This window comes from Cnephaeus nilssonii (genome assembly GCF_951640355.1).
Source record: "Cnephaeus nilssonii genome assembly, chromosome: 1".
NCBI classification, from domain to species: domain Eukaryota; kingdom Metazoa; phylum Chordata; class Mammalia; order Chiroptera; family Vespertilionidae; genus Cnephaeus; species Cnephaeus nilssonii.
Window position 1 is genome coordinate 24,122,393 of NC_137072.1, and position 18,594 is coordinate 24,140,986.

The 18,594-nt window shown below is 39.2% G+C and overlaps 1 protein-coding gene across 1 annotated transcript in view; it reads right to left on the reverse strand.

Annotated features, from left to right (window-relative positions):
• The window catches only part of MALRD1 (MAM and LDL receptor class A domain containing 1), a gene marked incomplete at both ends in the record, with an annotated part of 625,033 nt that overhangs the window by 527,228 nt on the left and 79,211 nt on the right, over positions 1–18,594 (reverse strand). Inside the window, 3 exons of the mRNA XM_079776420.1 lie at positions 200–346; positions 13,956–14,163; positions 16,664–16,756. Coding sequence (XP_079632546.1) covers positions 200–346; positions 13,956–14,163; positions 16,664–16,756 — 448 coding nt within the window. The remainder of the gene's footprint in view (positions 1–199; positions 347–13,955; positions 14,164–16,663; positions 16,757–18,594) is intronic.

Here is an 18,594-nt window from a genome sequence, read left to right on the forward strand (position 1 = left end):
AAATGCAACAAAATGTTGATTATTAAAATAATGCTTCTTCCAAGAAACTCAATTAACTGCAAACTATTAAGTTGATCAGGATAGTTTAAAGCAAGACAAACCAAAGTTACATGTATATTATATATAGATAGAAATGAAAATACACAGTATCATCATTCCACAACATGAAAGAAAGATAACTAATTTTGTAATGTCCTACCATGATTTGTGTTTGCTGGGTGATCAGCCTCAGGAAGATGGTTTTCTCCACTGGTCAATCCTTTCACAAATTCCCAGTGTGAATTTTCTGTGAGAAATGGCTCCCAGCCGCAGAAACCAGACTCAAAGTCACACATGAGATGACTGGCTGTTATGCATGGAATAGAAAACAGGTAAGGAGAAATGAAATTGGAGCATACAAGGAAACATTGACCTATACTAGCCAATCAACTTAGGAGGTGAGAATAATCATTCTACTTTGTAAAGAATGTTTTCTGCTTATCAGGATAGTTTTACTTTCCAATTTCACAAGGTTTCCCACGTGCTGTGTGAGGCATCCCCCATCTATATTATTCTATCTACAAGTCTGGCACCTTAGATGCTGGTTAGCCATCTCCATTATATTTAACTAGAGACCCGGGGCATGAATTCGTGCACCAGTGGGGTCCCTTGGCCTGGCCTGCGGGATCGGGCTGAAACCGGCTCTCTGACATGCCCCGAGGGATCCCAGATTGCAAGAGGGTGCAGGCCAGACCAAGGGACCCCACTGGTGCACTAACAGGGCCAGGGAGGATGCGGGAGGTTTGACAGCTGGGGAGGGACTGCGGGAGGGCTCCAGGGCATGTCTAGCTCCTCTTGATCAGTCCTGATCAGCCAGACCCCAGCAGCAAGCTCACCTACTGGTCGGAGCGTCTTCCCTCTGGTAGTCAGTGCATGTCATAGTGACTGGTCAACCAGTCGACTGTCTGCCCCCTGGTGGTCAGTGCACATCATAGAGAGCGGATGAGCAGCCTTAGCATATCACTAGCATATTACACTTTGATTGGTTGAGCGGCTGACTGGCTGACTGGACACTTAGCATATTAGGCTTTTATTATATAGGATGATGCAAGGTGAAACTCTACAGCTTTTCAGGGAGTAACTAATACACATGCCAAGATGGACAAGATTCACCTGCTGAGATGGTAGTAAAAAATACCTATTGAAAAAGTTGGAATTTAAATTAATTCTGGACACCTAAAGAAGTTGAGTTCAGGACCTTGGTATTTTTTTTTCTATATTCTATTTTAACAGTTTCAAAAAATAAAAAAGCTAACCATTTTGGAATTGCAGGTAAATTAGATATTCCAAACTCTGCTGTTTTCCCTCTTAATACACAACTAAAAAGTTCAAAAATATTATTTAATCACAAAACAACTAGTGCTAGAGAAAGTCAGGATTTGGGATAAGCTTTATAAGCATTTTTCCTAGTTTTGTCAACATATTACTGAGAAAAAAATAAGTTTCAGAGGGCTGGGCAATAAACTAGAAGTTCAAACAAGTTGATTTGTACTTTTGAAAAATTAGTTATGTGTTTATTTCCTAAAATAAGAATCTTAGCAGAATGGGAAATAAATTAATACAATTAATTTTAAAATATTTTCATATATTTCTCTTTATGCAGATTCATTTTTTATAATAGCAGAAGGGAGAACAAAATAAATTTTGGTCAGAAAACATCTATTTTTCACAAGCTCCCTATGATCATAATACTATTGTTTTAATAACAGTGACAATAGACATGTTACCACTGATATCCAAGTATGTGCCAGGTATTTTACATATATTATTATCTTCACAAATACCCTACACAGTAAGTGTAATTATTCCCAAAAAAGAAAAATGGAACTTTAGCAGTAAGCCTCTTGCCTATGGTAAGTTTTAGTAAATGGAACATCCACGCTTTGAACTATCTGATGCCAAAGCTTATACTTTGAAACCTCTCTAAACCAGACATTCTGGCTCTTAATTCAAAAGACTCCATTATTATATGTGTGGCTCATTGACATTATTTTCAATTTTAAATAATATGGTCATTTGACCAGTATTTTGAATACACTCACTATATCTTAATCAAAGGATTTTCAAATTTCTATAAATAGGAATGCCTGATTTCATGATCAGATATTTCATCACTACCATGTCAACTTTAAAACACTAAAGTGCACTTTGTAAATAACAATGCCACTGCATTATCTCTACAGGTAAATCAAATGTTTAGACCTCAGAGCTATTCTTGTTTAAATAATCACATAATGGATACATAATGTAAGATATTTTTTCTTTGCAAGCAAATATTATTTTCTCCCTCAAGTGGATTTCCCCCCAAAAAATAAAAACAAGTGAATTAACTATAGTATAAGAATGAAAAATGGGGCACATTACTTAATGTTGAATCAATGTGACAAAGAAATGCCATTTACCCATATACCTAAGTGGAAATCTATTGCTTCTAGATATGTTTTTATTTTCTTATCTCAGGCTACAAGAGTTTATAGAATACTGTTATTGATAAAAAAAAAAAAAAAAACCTTACTCCTCAAAGGAGAGTCTCTTCTGGTGTCTTTACATAATCTTAAGCACCTATGACCTAGCTGTGACTGTCTCCCTGGACATTCAGAAAATCCTCTGGTCCATTTTCTTGGTCCTCCATGGACTTTGCCACCTACTAGGCCACCTCCAAGTTCATCTAAGTCAATCGGTGGGGTGCAGAAATATGCAAAATTCAAAATATATCCTTGACCTCTTAAATGTGCTTACAAGTTTCAAATTCTTGGCTATGAACTTGGTCAGAAATCTTCTCATCTCTCCCTAGTTCCTAAGAGACACATTTCCCTGGCATAGAAAATCTTCATAGATATGGTGACCACAGATCTGTGTCGGCCCACAATTGCCTCAGTTTATGCCTTTCATCCTAGTATAATAATTAATACCTCTCATTTTCCTCTCAAATGTCCCTGCTTGAGCAATAAATTCAATATTGCCATATTGGAGAAATAAATTATATACTGATACACAAAGGAAGCAAGTCCATGTGAATGACAAACTTATTCACTGCAGATAGCCACTGTAGTAACCTATTATGCTAGTAACCATTCTATTCCCCAACTAGATAATGGTGTGAAATGGCGATAAGATCAATAAGTGTGGAAATGCAAAGTACAACATGACCCAAGCATCACCAAACCCTTCGACAGACTCTTCACAACTGTGCCTGTGTCACTTGACTGCAAAGATGTAAAGGAGATTTCAAGATACAGTAACTTTGGGTTGTATAAATATTGACATTTGGCTTTAGGAGAAAAAGTTTAAACCATTTATTTCATTACTTGGATGGTGCACATTACTTAATGGTGAATCAATGTGGCAAGGAAATGTCATTTACCTAAATACTTAAGTGGAAATCTATTGCTTCTGAATATGTGTGTCTGTGTTGTTGTTTTTTCTCATCTCAGGCAACAAGAGTTTATAGTATACCAATATTGATAAAAACTTATTCCTCAACGGAGAGTCTCTTCTGTGTGTTTTTTTTTTAAATATAATCTTAAGCACCTATGACCTAGCTTTATAAGTTAAAATGCCAATTATTGCACTTTCCATGGAACACTAAACACCACTGTCCTTTGAAAAATGAAAATTAATTTTTTAAAATGCATCACCATAAATATATTTAAAAGCAAAATGGTACAATCACCTCTGTAAAAATCATGGTGAATTGTTCAGTTATTTTAACCCCTGGCATTTGTTCCAGTATACTAGAAAGGGCTTTTTTAAAAGCTAATATTCTAGAATTTAACTGCACTATCTATCTATCTATCTATCTATCTATCTATCTATCTATCTATCTATCTATATGCTAAGTGACTGGAATGGTGGAACGACCAGAACAACCGGTCACTATGAGGTGCACTGCAGTGGCCAACTGGCCCGATGAGGGTCCTGATCGGGAGTGAGGCTGGCTGGCCAACCACCCAAAGCCCCTCACCCTGAATGGCCCCATCCTCAATTGCCCCCCAATCAGGGGTGGTGCTGGCCAGCCAACCGCGGCCCCTCACCCCAGCCAGCCCCATCCCCAATTGCCCCCCAACCCCGATTGGGGGCAGGGCCGGCCGGCCAACCTCCTGTGCCCCCCCCCCTGCAGCCCAGTCCCTGATCCTCCCCATCGGGGGTGGGGCCGGACCCCACCCGTGCACAAATTCGTGCACTTGGCCTCTAGTAAAATATAAGTCAAATTCCAGACACCAAAGTTGAAGGTATTCCATTAATATTCCCTGTGTATAATTCAAAAAGTTTATCCTAGTAATAAATAGTGAAGAAAACCAAGAGGAACAAACATTCTGGAAATGAATAAATGCCTTATGATACCTTGTATGTCAGATACTAAATATATATAAAATCTCAAAGATCATCAATTCATATTATAAATAAAATATATTCATTATAATGAGTAATTTTGGTTATTTGGTTGCTTTTATTTAAGTTTCTGTGATTATAGAAGACACATCACTATCTCTAATCAGAGCATGAGATATGCCACTGTTGGTAATTTCAGTGAAATTTCACTGAGTTCATCACTGAGAGTAATATTTTTAATTGATGACAAAGCTTTCTCTTGCATATTTAACCACTACAGCATATTGGCAAAGAAAAATAATTTCATTGTGACACCAGAGGAAAATTCTTCTGGATCATAAAAATTAAAATATTTATGAATTCTCTAGTGTCAGAAGTAAACTAGTTTTCTATCACATAAGAAAAAAGTACATTTGGAAATGAATGGGTAATGTTCCATTCAATAAGCAGATATTAGATTTGAGTATGATTATATTATAAAAATGTTTGTTAATATTTATTAAGAAACCATAAGAATCTTTTCTCCACTAAACATGTATATATTTCTCTTAGACACTGGGAAGTATTTTTATATTTAATAATTTAAAAAATATAGGAAATATATCTAGAGATGGTATCATCATCTTACCTAATAATAGACAAACACGTAAATTGACTGTACCTCTGCTAAGCCACCAGCCAATCAGGAGTGATATGCTAATTAACCCAACAAAGATGGCAGTTAATTTGCATGCTCAGCCGCCGAGTGATGGGGGCGGGACGCTTGTGTCATCGCCATGGCAATGACGCAGGCGATCTGCCCCACCCCTGGTCTCTCAGGGCCTCTGGCAGCGTGGGAAGGAGGTGCCAGAGCAGAAAGAGGTGGCTCCGGGGCCTGAGCAGAAAGGGGCTGGGCCGGAGTGGAAAGGCGGTGCCAGCAGCCAGGGAAAGGAAAGCCCATTCTAGCACGAATCTTTGTGCATCGGGCTTCTAGTCCTATATAATAAAAGCCTAATATGCTAAGTGTCCAATCATCTGATTGTCCGTTCAACCAATCAAAGTGTAATATGCTAATGATATGCTAAAGTCACTCAACCACTCTCCATGACGTGCACTGACCACCAGGGGGCAGACCCTCCGACCAGTAGGTTATCTTTTTTTTTTTTTTTTTAATTTTTTTTTCAATTTTTTTATTAAGGTATTATATGTGTACATATCTTACCATTGCCCTCCCCACACCCCCTCCCATATATGCCCCCACCCCCCAGAGTTTTGCATCCATTGGTTATGCTTATATGCATGCATACAAGTCCTTTGATTGATCTATCTCCCCCACCTCTCCCTAACCTTCCCCTTGTAATTTGACAGTCTGTTTGATGCTTTACTGTCTCTGTATCTATCTTTTTGTTCAAGATTATAATGTTCTTTATTATCCATAAATGAGTGAGATCATGTGGTATTTTTCTTTCATTGACTGACTTATTTCACTTAACATAATGTTCTCCAATTCCTCCCAGGTTGCTGCAAATGATGAGAATTCCTTCTTTTTTATGGCAGCATAGTATTCCATTGTGTAGATGTACCACAGTTTTCTGATCCAGTCATCTGCTGATGGGCACCTAGGCTGTTTCCAAATCTTAGCTATGGTGAATTGTGCTGCTATGAACATAGGGGTGCATATATCCTTTCTAATTGGTGTTTCTAGTTTCTTCGGATATATTCCCAGGAGTGGGATTACTGGGTCAAATGGGAGTTCCATTTTCAGTTTTTTGAGGAAACTCCATACTGTTCTCCACAGTGGCTGCACCAGTCTGCAATCCCACCAGCAGTGCACGAGGGTTCCTTTTTCTCCGCATCCTCGCCAACACTTGTCGTTTGTTGATTTGTTGATGATAGCCATTCTGACAGGTGTGAGATGGTACCGCATTGTTGTTTTGATTTGCATCTCTCGGATAATTAGTGACGTTGAGCATGTTTTCATGTGTCTCTTGGCCTTCCTTCTGTCTTCTTTTGAAAAGATTCTATTTAGGTCTGTTGCCCATTTTTTTATTGGATCATTTATCTTCCTTTTATTAAGTTGTATAAGCTGCCTGTAGATGTTGGAGATTAAACCTTTATCAGTGATGCCATTTGCAAATATGTTCTCCCATGCAGTGGGCCTTCTTGTTGTTTTGTTGATGGTTTCTTTTGCTGTGAAAAAGCTTTTTATTTTGATGTAGTCCCATTTGTTAATTTTCTCTTTAGCTTCCATTGCCCTAGGGGCAGTGTCAGTGAAGAATTTCTTTTGGCATATGTCTGACATTTTGCTGCCTGTGGATTGCTCTAGTATTTTTATGGTTTCCCGTCTTATGTTTAAGTCCTGTATCCATTTTGAGTTTATTTTTGTGTATGGCGTAAGTTGGTGATCAAGCTTCATTTTTTTGCATGTATCTGTCCAATTTTCCCAACACCATTTATTGAAGAGACTGTCTTTATTCCATTGTATGTTCATGCCTCCTTTGTCAAATATTAATTGAGCATAGTGGTTTGGGTCAATATCTGGATTCTCTATTCTGTTCCATTGATCTATATGTCTGTTCTTGTGCCAGTACCAGGCTGTTTTGAGAACAGTGGCTTTGTAATACAGCTTGAAATCTGGTATTGAGATCCCTCCTACTTTATTCTTCTTTCTCAGGATTGCTGTGGCTATTCGGGGTCTTTTTTTATTCCAGATGAATTTTTGGAGAGTTCTTTCAAGGTCTGTGAAATATGCCGTTGGTATTTTAATGGGGAGTGCATTGAATCTATAGATTGCTTTGGGTAGTATGGACATTTTAATGATGTTGATTCTACCAATCCATGAACATGGTATGTTCTTCCATCTGTTTACGTCTTCCTCTATCTCTTTTTTCAGTGTCCTGTAGTTTTCCGTGTATAGGTCTTTTACCTCCTTAGTTAAGTTTATTCCTAGGTATCTTAATTTTTTTGGTGCGATGGTAAATGGGATTGCCTTTTTAGTCTCTCTGTCTGTAAGTTCACTATTGGTGTATAGAAAGGCCATAGATTTCTTGGCGTTAATTTTGTATCCTGCTACATTGCCGAATTCATTTATTAAGTCTATTAGTTTTTTGACGGAGTCTTTCGGATTTTTTATGTACAATATCATGTCGTCTGCAAATAAAGACAGCTTTACTTGTTCTTTTCCAATTTGGATGCCTTTTATTTCTTCTTCTTGTCTAATTGCAATGGCTAATACTTCCAGTACTATGTCAAACAGGAGTGGTGAGAGTGGGCATCCCTGTCTTGTTCCTGTTCTTAGGGGAAATGTTTTTAGTTTTTGTCCATTGAGTATGATGTTTGCTGTGGGTTTATCATATATAGCTTTTATTATGTTGAGGTATGAGCCATCTATTCCCACCTTGTTGAGAGTTTTTATCAAGAAAGGGTGTTGGATTTTGTCAAATGCTTTTTCTGCATCAATTGATATGACTATGTGATTTTTATCTTTCAATTTGTTTATGTGATGTATCACGTTTATTGATTTGCGGATATTGTACCATCCTTGCATTCCTGGGATAAATCCTACTTGGTCATGGTGTATGATCTTTCTGATGTACTGCTGGAGCCGATTTGCTAGAATTTTGTTGAGGATTTTGGCATCTATGTTCATGAGGGATATTGGTCTGTAATTCTCTTTCATTGTGTTGTCTTTATCTGGTTTTGGTATTAGGGTGATGCTGGCTTCATAGAAGGAGCTTGGAAGTGTTCCTTCCACTTGAATTTTTTGGAATAGTCTGAGGAGGATAGGTTTTAGTTCTTCCTTGAATGTTTGGTAAAACTCTCCTGTGAAGCCATCAGGCCCCGGGCTTTTGTTTGCCGGAAGCTTTTTGATGACTGCTTCAATTTCGTCCATAGTTATTGGCCTATTGAGCTGTTTAGATTCTTCTTGATTGATTTTTGGAAGGTTATATTTTTCTAGGAATATGTCCATTTCCTCCAGATTGTCCAGTTTGTTGGAATAGAGTTGTTCGTAGTATTTTGTAACAATCCTTTGTATCTCAGCGGGGTCTGTTGTTATTTCACCTCTTTCATTTCTGATTTTGTTTATTTGGGTCCTCTCTCTTTGCTTCTTGGTGAGCCTGGCTAGAGGTCCATCAATCTTGTTTATCCTTTCAAAGAACCAGCTCTTGGTTTTGTTGATCTTATGTATTGTTTCTTTGGTGTCTATGTCATTTATCTCCGCTCTGATCTTTGTTATTTCCTTCCTTCTGGTTACACTGGGCTTTTCTTGCTGCTCTTTTTCTAGCTCTTTGAGTTGTAGGGTTAAGTAATTTATTACCATTGTTTCTTGTTTTTTGCAATAGGCCTGTAGAGCTATGAACTTCCCTCTCAAGACTGCTTTCGCTGTGTCCCATAGATTTTGGATTGTTGTGTTTTCATTGTCATTTGTTGCCATGATGTTTTTTATTTCTTCCTTGATCTCTCTGGTGACCCAGTCCTTGTTTAATAGCATGCTGTTTAGTCTCCATGTGTTTGATTTCTTTGGATTGTATTTATTGTAGTTATTTCCAGTTTTATGCCACTGTGATCTGAGAAGATGCTTGATATAATTTCTATCTTCTTGAATTTGAAGAGACTTTGCCTGTGACCCAGCATATGGTCTATCTTTGAAAATGACCCATGTGCACTTGAGAAGAATGTATATTCTGTGGCTTTGGGGTGAAATGTTCTGAAGATGTCAATTAATTCCATCTGGTCTAGTGAGTCATTTAGGATTGCTGTTTCTTTGCTGATTTTTTGTTTAGAGGATTTGTCCAGTGGTGATAGTGGGGTATTAAAGTCTCCTACTATGATTGTGTTGCTATTAATCTCTCCCTTGATATCCTCCAGGAGTTTTTTTATGTATTTGGGTGCTCCTATATTGGGAGCGTATATGTTTACCAGAATTATTTCTTCTTGTTGGATTTCTCCCTTTAGTATTATGAAGTGGCCTTCCTTATCTCTTGTTATGGCATTTACTTTGAGGTCTATTTTGTCAGATATAAGTATTGCTACCCCAGCTTTTTTTTCATTTCCATTTGCCTGAAAGATATTTTTCCATCCCTTCACTTTCAATCTGTGTGAGTCTCTTGTTCTGAGGTGGGTCTCTTGTAGACAGCATATATATGGGTCGTGTTTTTTTATCCATTCAGCTACTCGATGTCTTTTGATTGGAGCATTTAGTCCGTTTACATTTAACGTTATTACTGAAAGGTATTTGTTTGCAGTCATATCTATTTTTGTGTCTGTATTCCTTCTTACCTGTTTATTTCTTCTTTTTACAGTATTCCCTTTAGCAATTCTTGCATTGCTGGTTTGGTGGTGATAAACTCCCTGAGGCTTTTTTTGTCTGCAAAGCTCCTGATTTCCCCTTCAATTTTGATTGATAGTCTTGCTGGATATAGTATTCTTGGATTCAGTCCTTTGCTTTGCAACACTTTGTATACCTCCTTCCATTCACTTCTAGCTTGTTGTGTTTCTGATGAGTAATCATTTGACAATCTGATGGGTGTTCCTTTGTAGGTAACTCTCTGTCTCTCTCTTGCCGCCTTTAGGATTCTCTCTTTATCATTTATATTTGCCATTGAAATTATGACATGTCTTGGTGTGGGTCTTTTGGGGTTGATCCTGCTTGGGACTCTCTTTACTTGCGTAACTTTTATCTTTCCCATATCCGGGAAGTTTTCTGTCATTATTTCTTCAAATAGATTTTCTAATCCCTGCTGCTCTTCTTGTCCTTCTGGCAGCCCTATTATACGCATGTTACTTTGTTTCATGTTGTCCCGTAGCTCCCTTAGGCTTTCCTCCTGCTTTTTAATTTTTTTCTCCAATTGCTGTTCAGCTTGAGCTTGTTTCTGTACCTGATCTTCTAACTCACTAATTCGGTCCTCTGCTTCTTGTAGTCTACTGTTGAAACTTTCCATGGTGTTTTTGATTGTAGCTATATCACTTTTCATTTCTTCCTGATTCTTGCATAAGTTGTTGATTTTCTCATCCATCCGATGTATAAATTCCATGACCATTACTCTGAATTCCTTTTCGGTCATGTTGCAAGCTTCATTTTCACTAATTTCCTTTCTTGGCGACTCCACATTTTCTTTCCTCTGTGAGTTATTTCGTTTCCCCATTCTGGCTATTACCAGAAAGCTCAAGCTTCTGTTTGCGTGGACCTGGGCTGTGTGCTGTGGGGACTTCGCTCCACCCTAGTTTCACTGAAGTGCTCTGACACTAGGTCGTGTGGCTGTCTTTGGTTGGTGGGAACCAGACTTGCCCAGGATCAGTGTCCCCAGTGTTCTGTGTGGTCTCGTGTGCACATTTAGAATCAGGGGCCCTGTCTGCACCACACTGTTGGTATGTGCCGAGAATGAGATCCTTAGCATGTGCCAGGAGTCAGAGTTTCCCTGTGTCTGCACCAAGACTCGAGTGTCAAAGTCTCTGTTGCCTTGTGCGGTTTCTCGTTGAGAATCAGGGTCCCTGTGTGTGCACGCACCAACAATTGGGGTCGCTGGCTCTTAGTGTGAATGCGCTGTGAGTCAGGGATCCCAGGCAGCTGTGTCCGGCGTGCCAAATTCCCTGAAGTGGAGCTGCGTCCTGTGTGTGCTCTCTCTGCTGAGCCAAACCGGCTAGAGCGCACTTTCTTAAAAACCTGAAGGTGAGCCGGCTCAGTGCACTCTCCCAAAGTCCCAGAAGGGGGGCGGAGTCCGACCTGCGCGCCAAATTCCCCAAAGGGAAGCCCCTCTGTGCAGGCTCTTAAGAATCTCCGAAGGGGGAGCTGTGACCCGCGAGCCAAATTCCCCCAAATTCCCCGAAGGGGAGCCCTCTGTGCGCACTGACAGATTTCCCCGACGGGGAGCTGCTTCTGTCCCGTGCGCGAGCGCGCGCCAAGTTCCCTAAGAGGGAGCGCGTCCCTGCGCAAAGCTCGGCAGCTTGGGCTGGGGGCGGGTCTATCAGTTACTATGGCGCTGTCTGTGCACGCTCCTGTGAGCAGCTTGGGCGAAGGGCGCGTCTATCAGTTACTATGGCGCTTTCCGCGCACCTGTGGGTGCTCAGCAGCTTGGGGGAGGGGCAAGTCTATCAGATACTATGGCGCTATCAGCGTGCCTGCGAGGAGGGGGATAGGCTCTTTGACTCACGGAAATCTGCCGGGAAGTCTGGATTCTTGTTGTTTGTTTGTCTGAAGCTGTGATAGCAGTTCTCTGTCCCTGGTGGCTGCAGGGTCCTGGTTTGTGTCAGAAGCCAGGATCCGCGTCTCAGGCAGCTCTGTTTCCCAAGATGGCGTGGTCTCTGCGTCCGCACCAGCCGCCGAGAAGTGTCCGCTTTGTGCGCGGGGCTCCGCCGTCTAGGGCTGCCCTGTTCGGGAGCCCCTTGGAAGACCTGCAGAATCTAACTGACCCTATCTCATACACACACACACACCACACACATCTACACTCTCCTCTATGGGTTCCTCACTCACACTCTCTCTCTCCCTACCTTCCTGCCGGTCGCCATCTTTTTCCATCCCAGTAGGTTATCTTGCTGCTGGGATTTGGCTGCCCTGGAGCCCTCCCGTGATCCCTCCCTGGCTGGCCAACCTCCCACGTCCCTCCCTGGCCTCGATCGTGCACCGGTGGGGTCCCTTGACCTGGCCTGCACCCTCCCACAATCCGGGACCCCTTGGGGGATGTTGGAGAGCCAGTTTTGGCCCGATCCCACAGGCCAGGACAAGAGACCCCACTGGTGCACGAATTCATGCACTGGGCCTCTAGTAAAAAATAAATACATTGCACTGAATTCTTGGTTTAAGCTTCTTTCATTTGAACATGTACCAACTTTTCCTTTAAGGTGTCAAAACTTACATTAGCATTTTAAAAGCTCTAACAAGTTCTACAAGTAAAATAATTTTTTCACAAATTATTTTCTCCTGTTTTGACTTAAATGCAGATCTATGTATCCTACCATCTTTTTTGGTGCATACACACAATATTTTTTATATACATATTTTGTGGACGGAAATGCCAATTGTTTAATTAATAAAACCTCAATACAGGAAAATAAATGGGAAAAACATATCCAAAATAAAATGCTAAAATAAAAGTAAATAAATAAAAAAACCATTTGTTTGAGATATAAGAATTGTATTCATTTAGTTGGAATTCATCATTTCTAAAGAGAGACACAGAATCTTAGTTGCTAAGTTACATCATATGAGAATCATCATATGATTAAATTATATATATACTAGAGGCCTGATGCACAAAGATTCGTGCAAGAATGGGCCTTCCTTCCCCTGGCTGTTGGCACTGCCTTTGCTCTGGCCAGAGCCACCTTTCCACCCCGGCCCAGAGCCGCCTTTCCGCCCCAGCCCGGAGCTGCCTTTCTGTTCCAGCCCAGAGCTGCCTTTCCGCCTTCCCACGCTGCCCAGAGGCCCGGAGTGGCTGGGGTGGTGTGGAACACATGCGTCATCGCCATGCATATGCCCCTGGCTGCTCGGCACCTGCATATGCAAATTAACCCACCATCTTTTTTGGGTTAATTTGCATACTCACTCCTGATTGGCTGGTGGGCATCGTGAAGGTATGTTCAATTAGCATGTTACTCTTTTATTAGGTAGATTTTTAAATATGACTAGGCTTGAATAGTTTTAGGTTTCTTGTCATCACTCTTATCAAAGACTCTCCATAAAAGGTCTGAAAGAAAGGTGTTAGGCCTTTTTTCCTACGTAATTGGTCAGAAAGGGAAAAGTCCTACATTTATAAAGGTTAGCAATCCTACCTAATAAAAGGGAAGTATGCAAATAACCATCACTCCGCTACGCCCACGATTGGGCCGGCGGCAGGCTGGGGGCGGGACTTGGGGTGGCCAATTGGGCTGACAGGATGAGCGGGGGGCGGGGACTCGTGAGTCCCCGCCCCCCGTTCCTCCCGCAGGCCCCAACGGCCGGCACTGCGGGAAGACCGATGGAGCCAGCGGAAGGCGCCGGTGGCGGAACTCTGAGTGGCCGATTGTGTGGCTGCCAGCACCAGTTTTCTGCCAGCAGCAGTTTTCCTCTGGCCACCCGCCAATCGGAGCGCCTACCGATCGAAGTTCCTCTCAGGGTGGCCGATTGCGCTGGCGGGAGGCGCTCCGATCGGCGGGTGGCCAGAGGAAAACTGCTGCTGGCGGAAAACTGGTGCTGGCAGCCAGGTGAAGGAAGGTCTATTGCACGAAACTTCATGCAACGGGCTTCTAGTATATAATATACTAGTATGTCTCCAAGGGGAAAACTAGAAAGAGGTTCCCTCTCCTACCCATTTCTCTCTTTAAGGAAAACACACACACATACACCACTAATGATAACTATTCATTTGTTGAACAGAGAGGTTTTGCAGCGCTAGCAATACCACCAATTCACAGCAGAGAATTAGTATTTGCTATACAGTCAGCTCTTTTATTAGTGCTAACATAGAAACCCTCGCAAGGAACAGTGCTAATAGCTTCAGAATGAGAATGTACATTCATCTTATTTCATATTAGCTTTACCTTGCTTAAAACAAACTCTAGTTTTTTAAATCCAACCACAGTCATTATTTGGAGCATGTTAATGAGTAAACTATTGATTCACTTACAGCAATTCACCGGGTCTTCATCACTCTTATCAGAACAATCCTGCCGAGAGTCACATACTGATTCCTGGGCAATACACTGACCATTGGCACAAGTGAATTCACCTGCAGAGCAAGACTTTCTGGATGCGGCCTGTGCACACACATAGACCCAGAGCTGATCCAGCCCAATAAAACTTCTCTGGCTCAAAAGAGCCCCTTCGAATATAATCTTTAGTGGGGGGAAAAATGAAAAAAAAAATGAGTTCATAATCTCTTAAAAAGACTAATTGTAATAATAATAGAGATTAAATTATTAAGAAAACATCTGTTTAAAGAACAGGCAAATACAATTGATAACAAAGTTCTTATTTGAGAAGCCTAACCCACACACATAAGATTAATAGGCACATTAGTTCCACTGAAGCCTCTTAGAAACCACCTATGCCCATGATCAGGTGAAGTACAGCATCCCACTTAATCCTCGACAATATCCCTGACTGCAACTATTTACTTGGTCTCATCTTTGAAGCTCTCTCTCTTTAATATTTAAGGAAAAGACTAAGAATTGTCACTATGTACACAGCAATAGCTATGCATATTTTTTAAATACTGAAAGTAGTATTGGAATGCATGAAGAGAAATGTCAGGCAAATGGTAAGGGATGCAACAGAAGAATAGAAAATTTTTTAAAGATTATAAAAATATATTAATTTTTATCAAAAAATAATATATTTAATAATCAAAACTTAAATTAAATAAATCTCATTTTATCCAATCAAATCGCTAGCTTTTCTGAAGGTATACAATACTAGCAAGTGAAACAACCATATGTTCCTAGTCCAATGTAAGATAATATCAAAATATTTTTGTAGGAATTGATTATAACTGATTCTTTAGATTGATTTCAGAGAGAGAAAAAGAGAGGGGGGGGGGGGAGAGACAGATCCACGTGAGAGAAAAACACCCATCAGTTGTCTCCCACACATGCCCCAACTGGGGATTGAACCTGCAACCTAGACATGTGCTCTGACCAGGAATTGAACCCACCACTTTTCTGTTATACAGGACAATGCTCCAACCAAGCCACAACCGCCAGAGCAATGTCAAAGTATTAATCTTCCTTCAGATTCTACCAAGAGCAATAGTCAACACCAAGAGGAAAAGACAGACAGAAAGAGCTAACTGGATAGCAAATAACTAATTGTCTGCTGTCCAATATGATAGTCCATATCTACTTTGGGATATTTCAATTTAAATTAATTAAAATTCAGCCCCTCTGTGGCACAAGCCACATTTTAAGTGTTTAATTAGTCACATGCAGTTTGTGGCTACCTTGTTGGAAAGCACAGATATAGAAAATTTCCATTACCACAGAAGTTCTATTGAACAGTGGTGAACTAGATGTTGTTAACATATGAATAAGATACTAGAAATAAAAGCCAACTTCTTATATCTCTTCCAGCTTAAAGTTTCTGAATAAGTTTTTTGCTTTGCAAAAACATGAACAACTATTATTTCTTTGTTAAGAATTACTTAAGATCAAGTTCAGTTTGCAAATATATTTAATGATTTAGTCTAGAAAATAATATTAAATTTAAATATCTAACATTAAGAAAACTTTGTAAGCTTCTACACACTCTCCCATAATGAGTATCATAGTAAAAATGTATAAAGTTATTGTGTCTAAAGCTGTATATTTTCATAGCAGCAAGCAATCAGACATGTAGAAATATCAGTTTGAAATTGTAATATTGAAAAATTTGAACTTGTCTCAAAATTTAAAAATTTAATCTTAAGTCCCCAAAATCTGCCACTATTAAAAATCTACTTACATTTAATGTGCATTTGGAAACCTAGAATAACTTCCAAATTATTTTCTTTATATTTTACTTTGTTTTATCTTGAGGTTAAATAACAAAATTTTAACATTCAGTCTACATAAAAAAGATGAAACTCCAATCATTTAGTACTCATTTCAGAAATTATAAAGATAGATATCAGCTTAGAAAAGTTTAAATAGTGTCAAAATGTTAAGTTAGTAGGCTATGTTATAAACCTCAACTTTACTGAGATTGCTACAAAAAAGCTATGGTTCAGAAATTCCAACCTCAGAAGTAAACAGGATTCTAAAAATCTCACGATTATAGATTAGTGTCATTTGGGTTCTCCCTTTTAACACCTAGAGACATGTATGAATATGGCATTAGCATAAGGAATGAAATTGCTTTCAGAAGCCACACATATACTTATATTCCAATATAAATATATACTTTAATGCAACACAAAATGAATGTAATATTAAATAAAGTACTGCACTTCAAAAATAAAATTCTAAATAGCAATTAATAATACCAGATATTAAAATGTTATCCCACTAACTTACTATATTTTGTGATATTGCCATATTAGAAAAGAAAGAAATGACGGGCAAACATTTAATATGAAAGCTTAGGAAAATGTTATCACATAATTATTTCAGCACAATTTCAACAAAAGCCCATGTAAGTTTTCTAGAGACAGTCTTCACTCTGAGTCCTTCACTCAGGGGAAGTTTGGCCTGAGAAGGTCTAGGTAGAATAAAAAGAAGTAGGTAATCGCTTTCCCCAAACATATGTCTACATCTTTAATGTAAATGCTAATTTAAATTTAGCAATGGGTGATAAATTCACCACTATACAGCTAATAATGAAACATGATAAAAAAAAAATACTTGCTCTTCCCTTTTATACCTTAAATGTCTTCAATCCTTCTGGTATTAACACATCTGTTTTCACCCAGTTTTTGTGAGTTGATGTATTGTATGTCCAAAATATTTCTTCTTCCTTTGATTAGAATAAAAAGACATTACTCATTCCCCACATTCCACTCTCACATTTACATACGTACACTCTTAATTACATTTTAATAGAATTTACCCTACCTGTAGGATATTAAATGCTAAGAAATCTAAAGCATTGGTGAAAGGGGTGTATAACATTTTTTAAAGGAAACATAAGGAAGTGGGGGAACACAAATAGGTGGAGTAGCAAGGATGTTTAGGGCAGTGAAAATAGTCTATATGATAATATAATGATGCATATGCCATTATCATTTGTCCAAACCTATGGAATGTACAACATACTATATTGTACATCTGTATAATGATCATTTCCCAGGTTGCGCCCAGTGCACGAAATTGGTGCACTGGTAGGGTCCCTAGGTCTGGCCAGCGATCAGGGCTGATATTCAGGGCGACTGGCGGGGCAATTGGGGGGTCCCCACTGGCACCCACCTTGGCTGGCCTGGGGCCTGCAGGCTGGGGGCAGCTCCTGCATTGAGCGTCTGCCCCCTGGTGGTCAATGTGCATCATAGCGGTGGGTTGTTCCGCCGTTCATTCGATTTGCATATTAGGCTTTTATTATATAGGATGCATTATGAGGTAACATGCTCAATAAAAGTCTCTAATGTACTCCAAAATTTTGCCTCTGGTATTGGGCTTTATAATTGGTGACTATATTCATATGCTCTGAAATAATCATATTTTTCTTTGGATTTTATCAAACAGTCAAGTTAATTTGACATTTCCCTGGTAATGTTCAGAATATTTACCTACAGGGTGCACTAATTTTTCATAGATCAACAGAGTGGAAATGCAAAAAGTGGCAAAATTATGTCTTAGGCTGAGCTTAGAGATGCCTCTGTGCTCTCCTTTCACTGTGAGATAGGCAATGGCACTGGAAGGTGAAATCTAGTTGTAATGACATTCACACTTTTCCAAACTCTTGCAAGCATTTATCTCCATACTTGGCTTCACTTATTTGATTCATATCCAAGATTTTCTAGAAAATGAATCTATTTTCAACTTAGTCCTTTACCCTCTGATTTCTATACATATTTCCAAGTATTAAATATTTCAGAAGATAGCCTAAACCTACTAAAATGTACTTCATTCCATGACTTTTTTATATCAACTCTTAAGACTCCCACAGACAGTGAAACATACATGTTAGACATGTTTTCATAGTCACATCAGGGTGAACTGGAGTTATAAAAAGGTGAGACACACAAGAATTTTTTTGCTAATTATTTCCTATGCGACTTCAGTTATTCCGCATCAAGACACTCGTCCTCCACAGACGCTTTTAGCGACACTGCTTGGCAAGCTGTATTCATCACTTCCCCTCACTTTCATTTTATGAGAATAACTGAGAGCAACTGTGCTCTTTTTTCACAATGACTAATTGATTCCCCTCTGTTCTACTGGAAGAAGAATGCATTTACATTTTTTTGAAAAATGAGCAGAGTTTTTTCTATATTGTAAATGGAATTTCATATACTAAGTTAATTGTATATTGTGTATGAAATCCAGATTTTTCTACCACATTTTCCTGTCTCATGCTACAATGAAAAAGAAAAATAATTAACCCCAACTAAACAAAATCAACTTTAATTTTATTTTTGTCCTCACAGACTCTTATCTAATTACTTTCAACAGGTGTCAATGTGAAAGAGACTCCCAGTTCAGAAAAGCCTTTCAAGTGATATTTTAATTTTTTATGATCTTAATCAATAAATAAAAATGTTAAAAATGTCTTTACTCCCCCAGATCAGCACCAATAATGCCATTTTTACCCTTCAAGAAAAATATTTGTTACTACATATTTTAGAGATATCTGCTTAT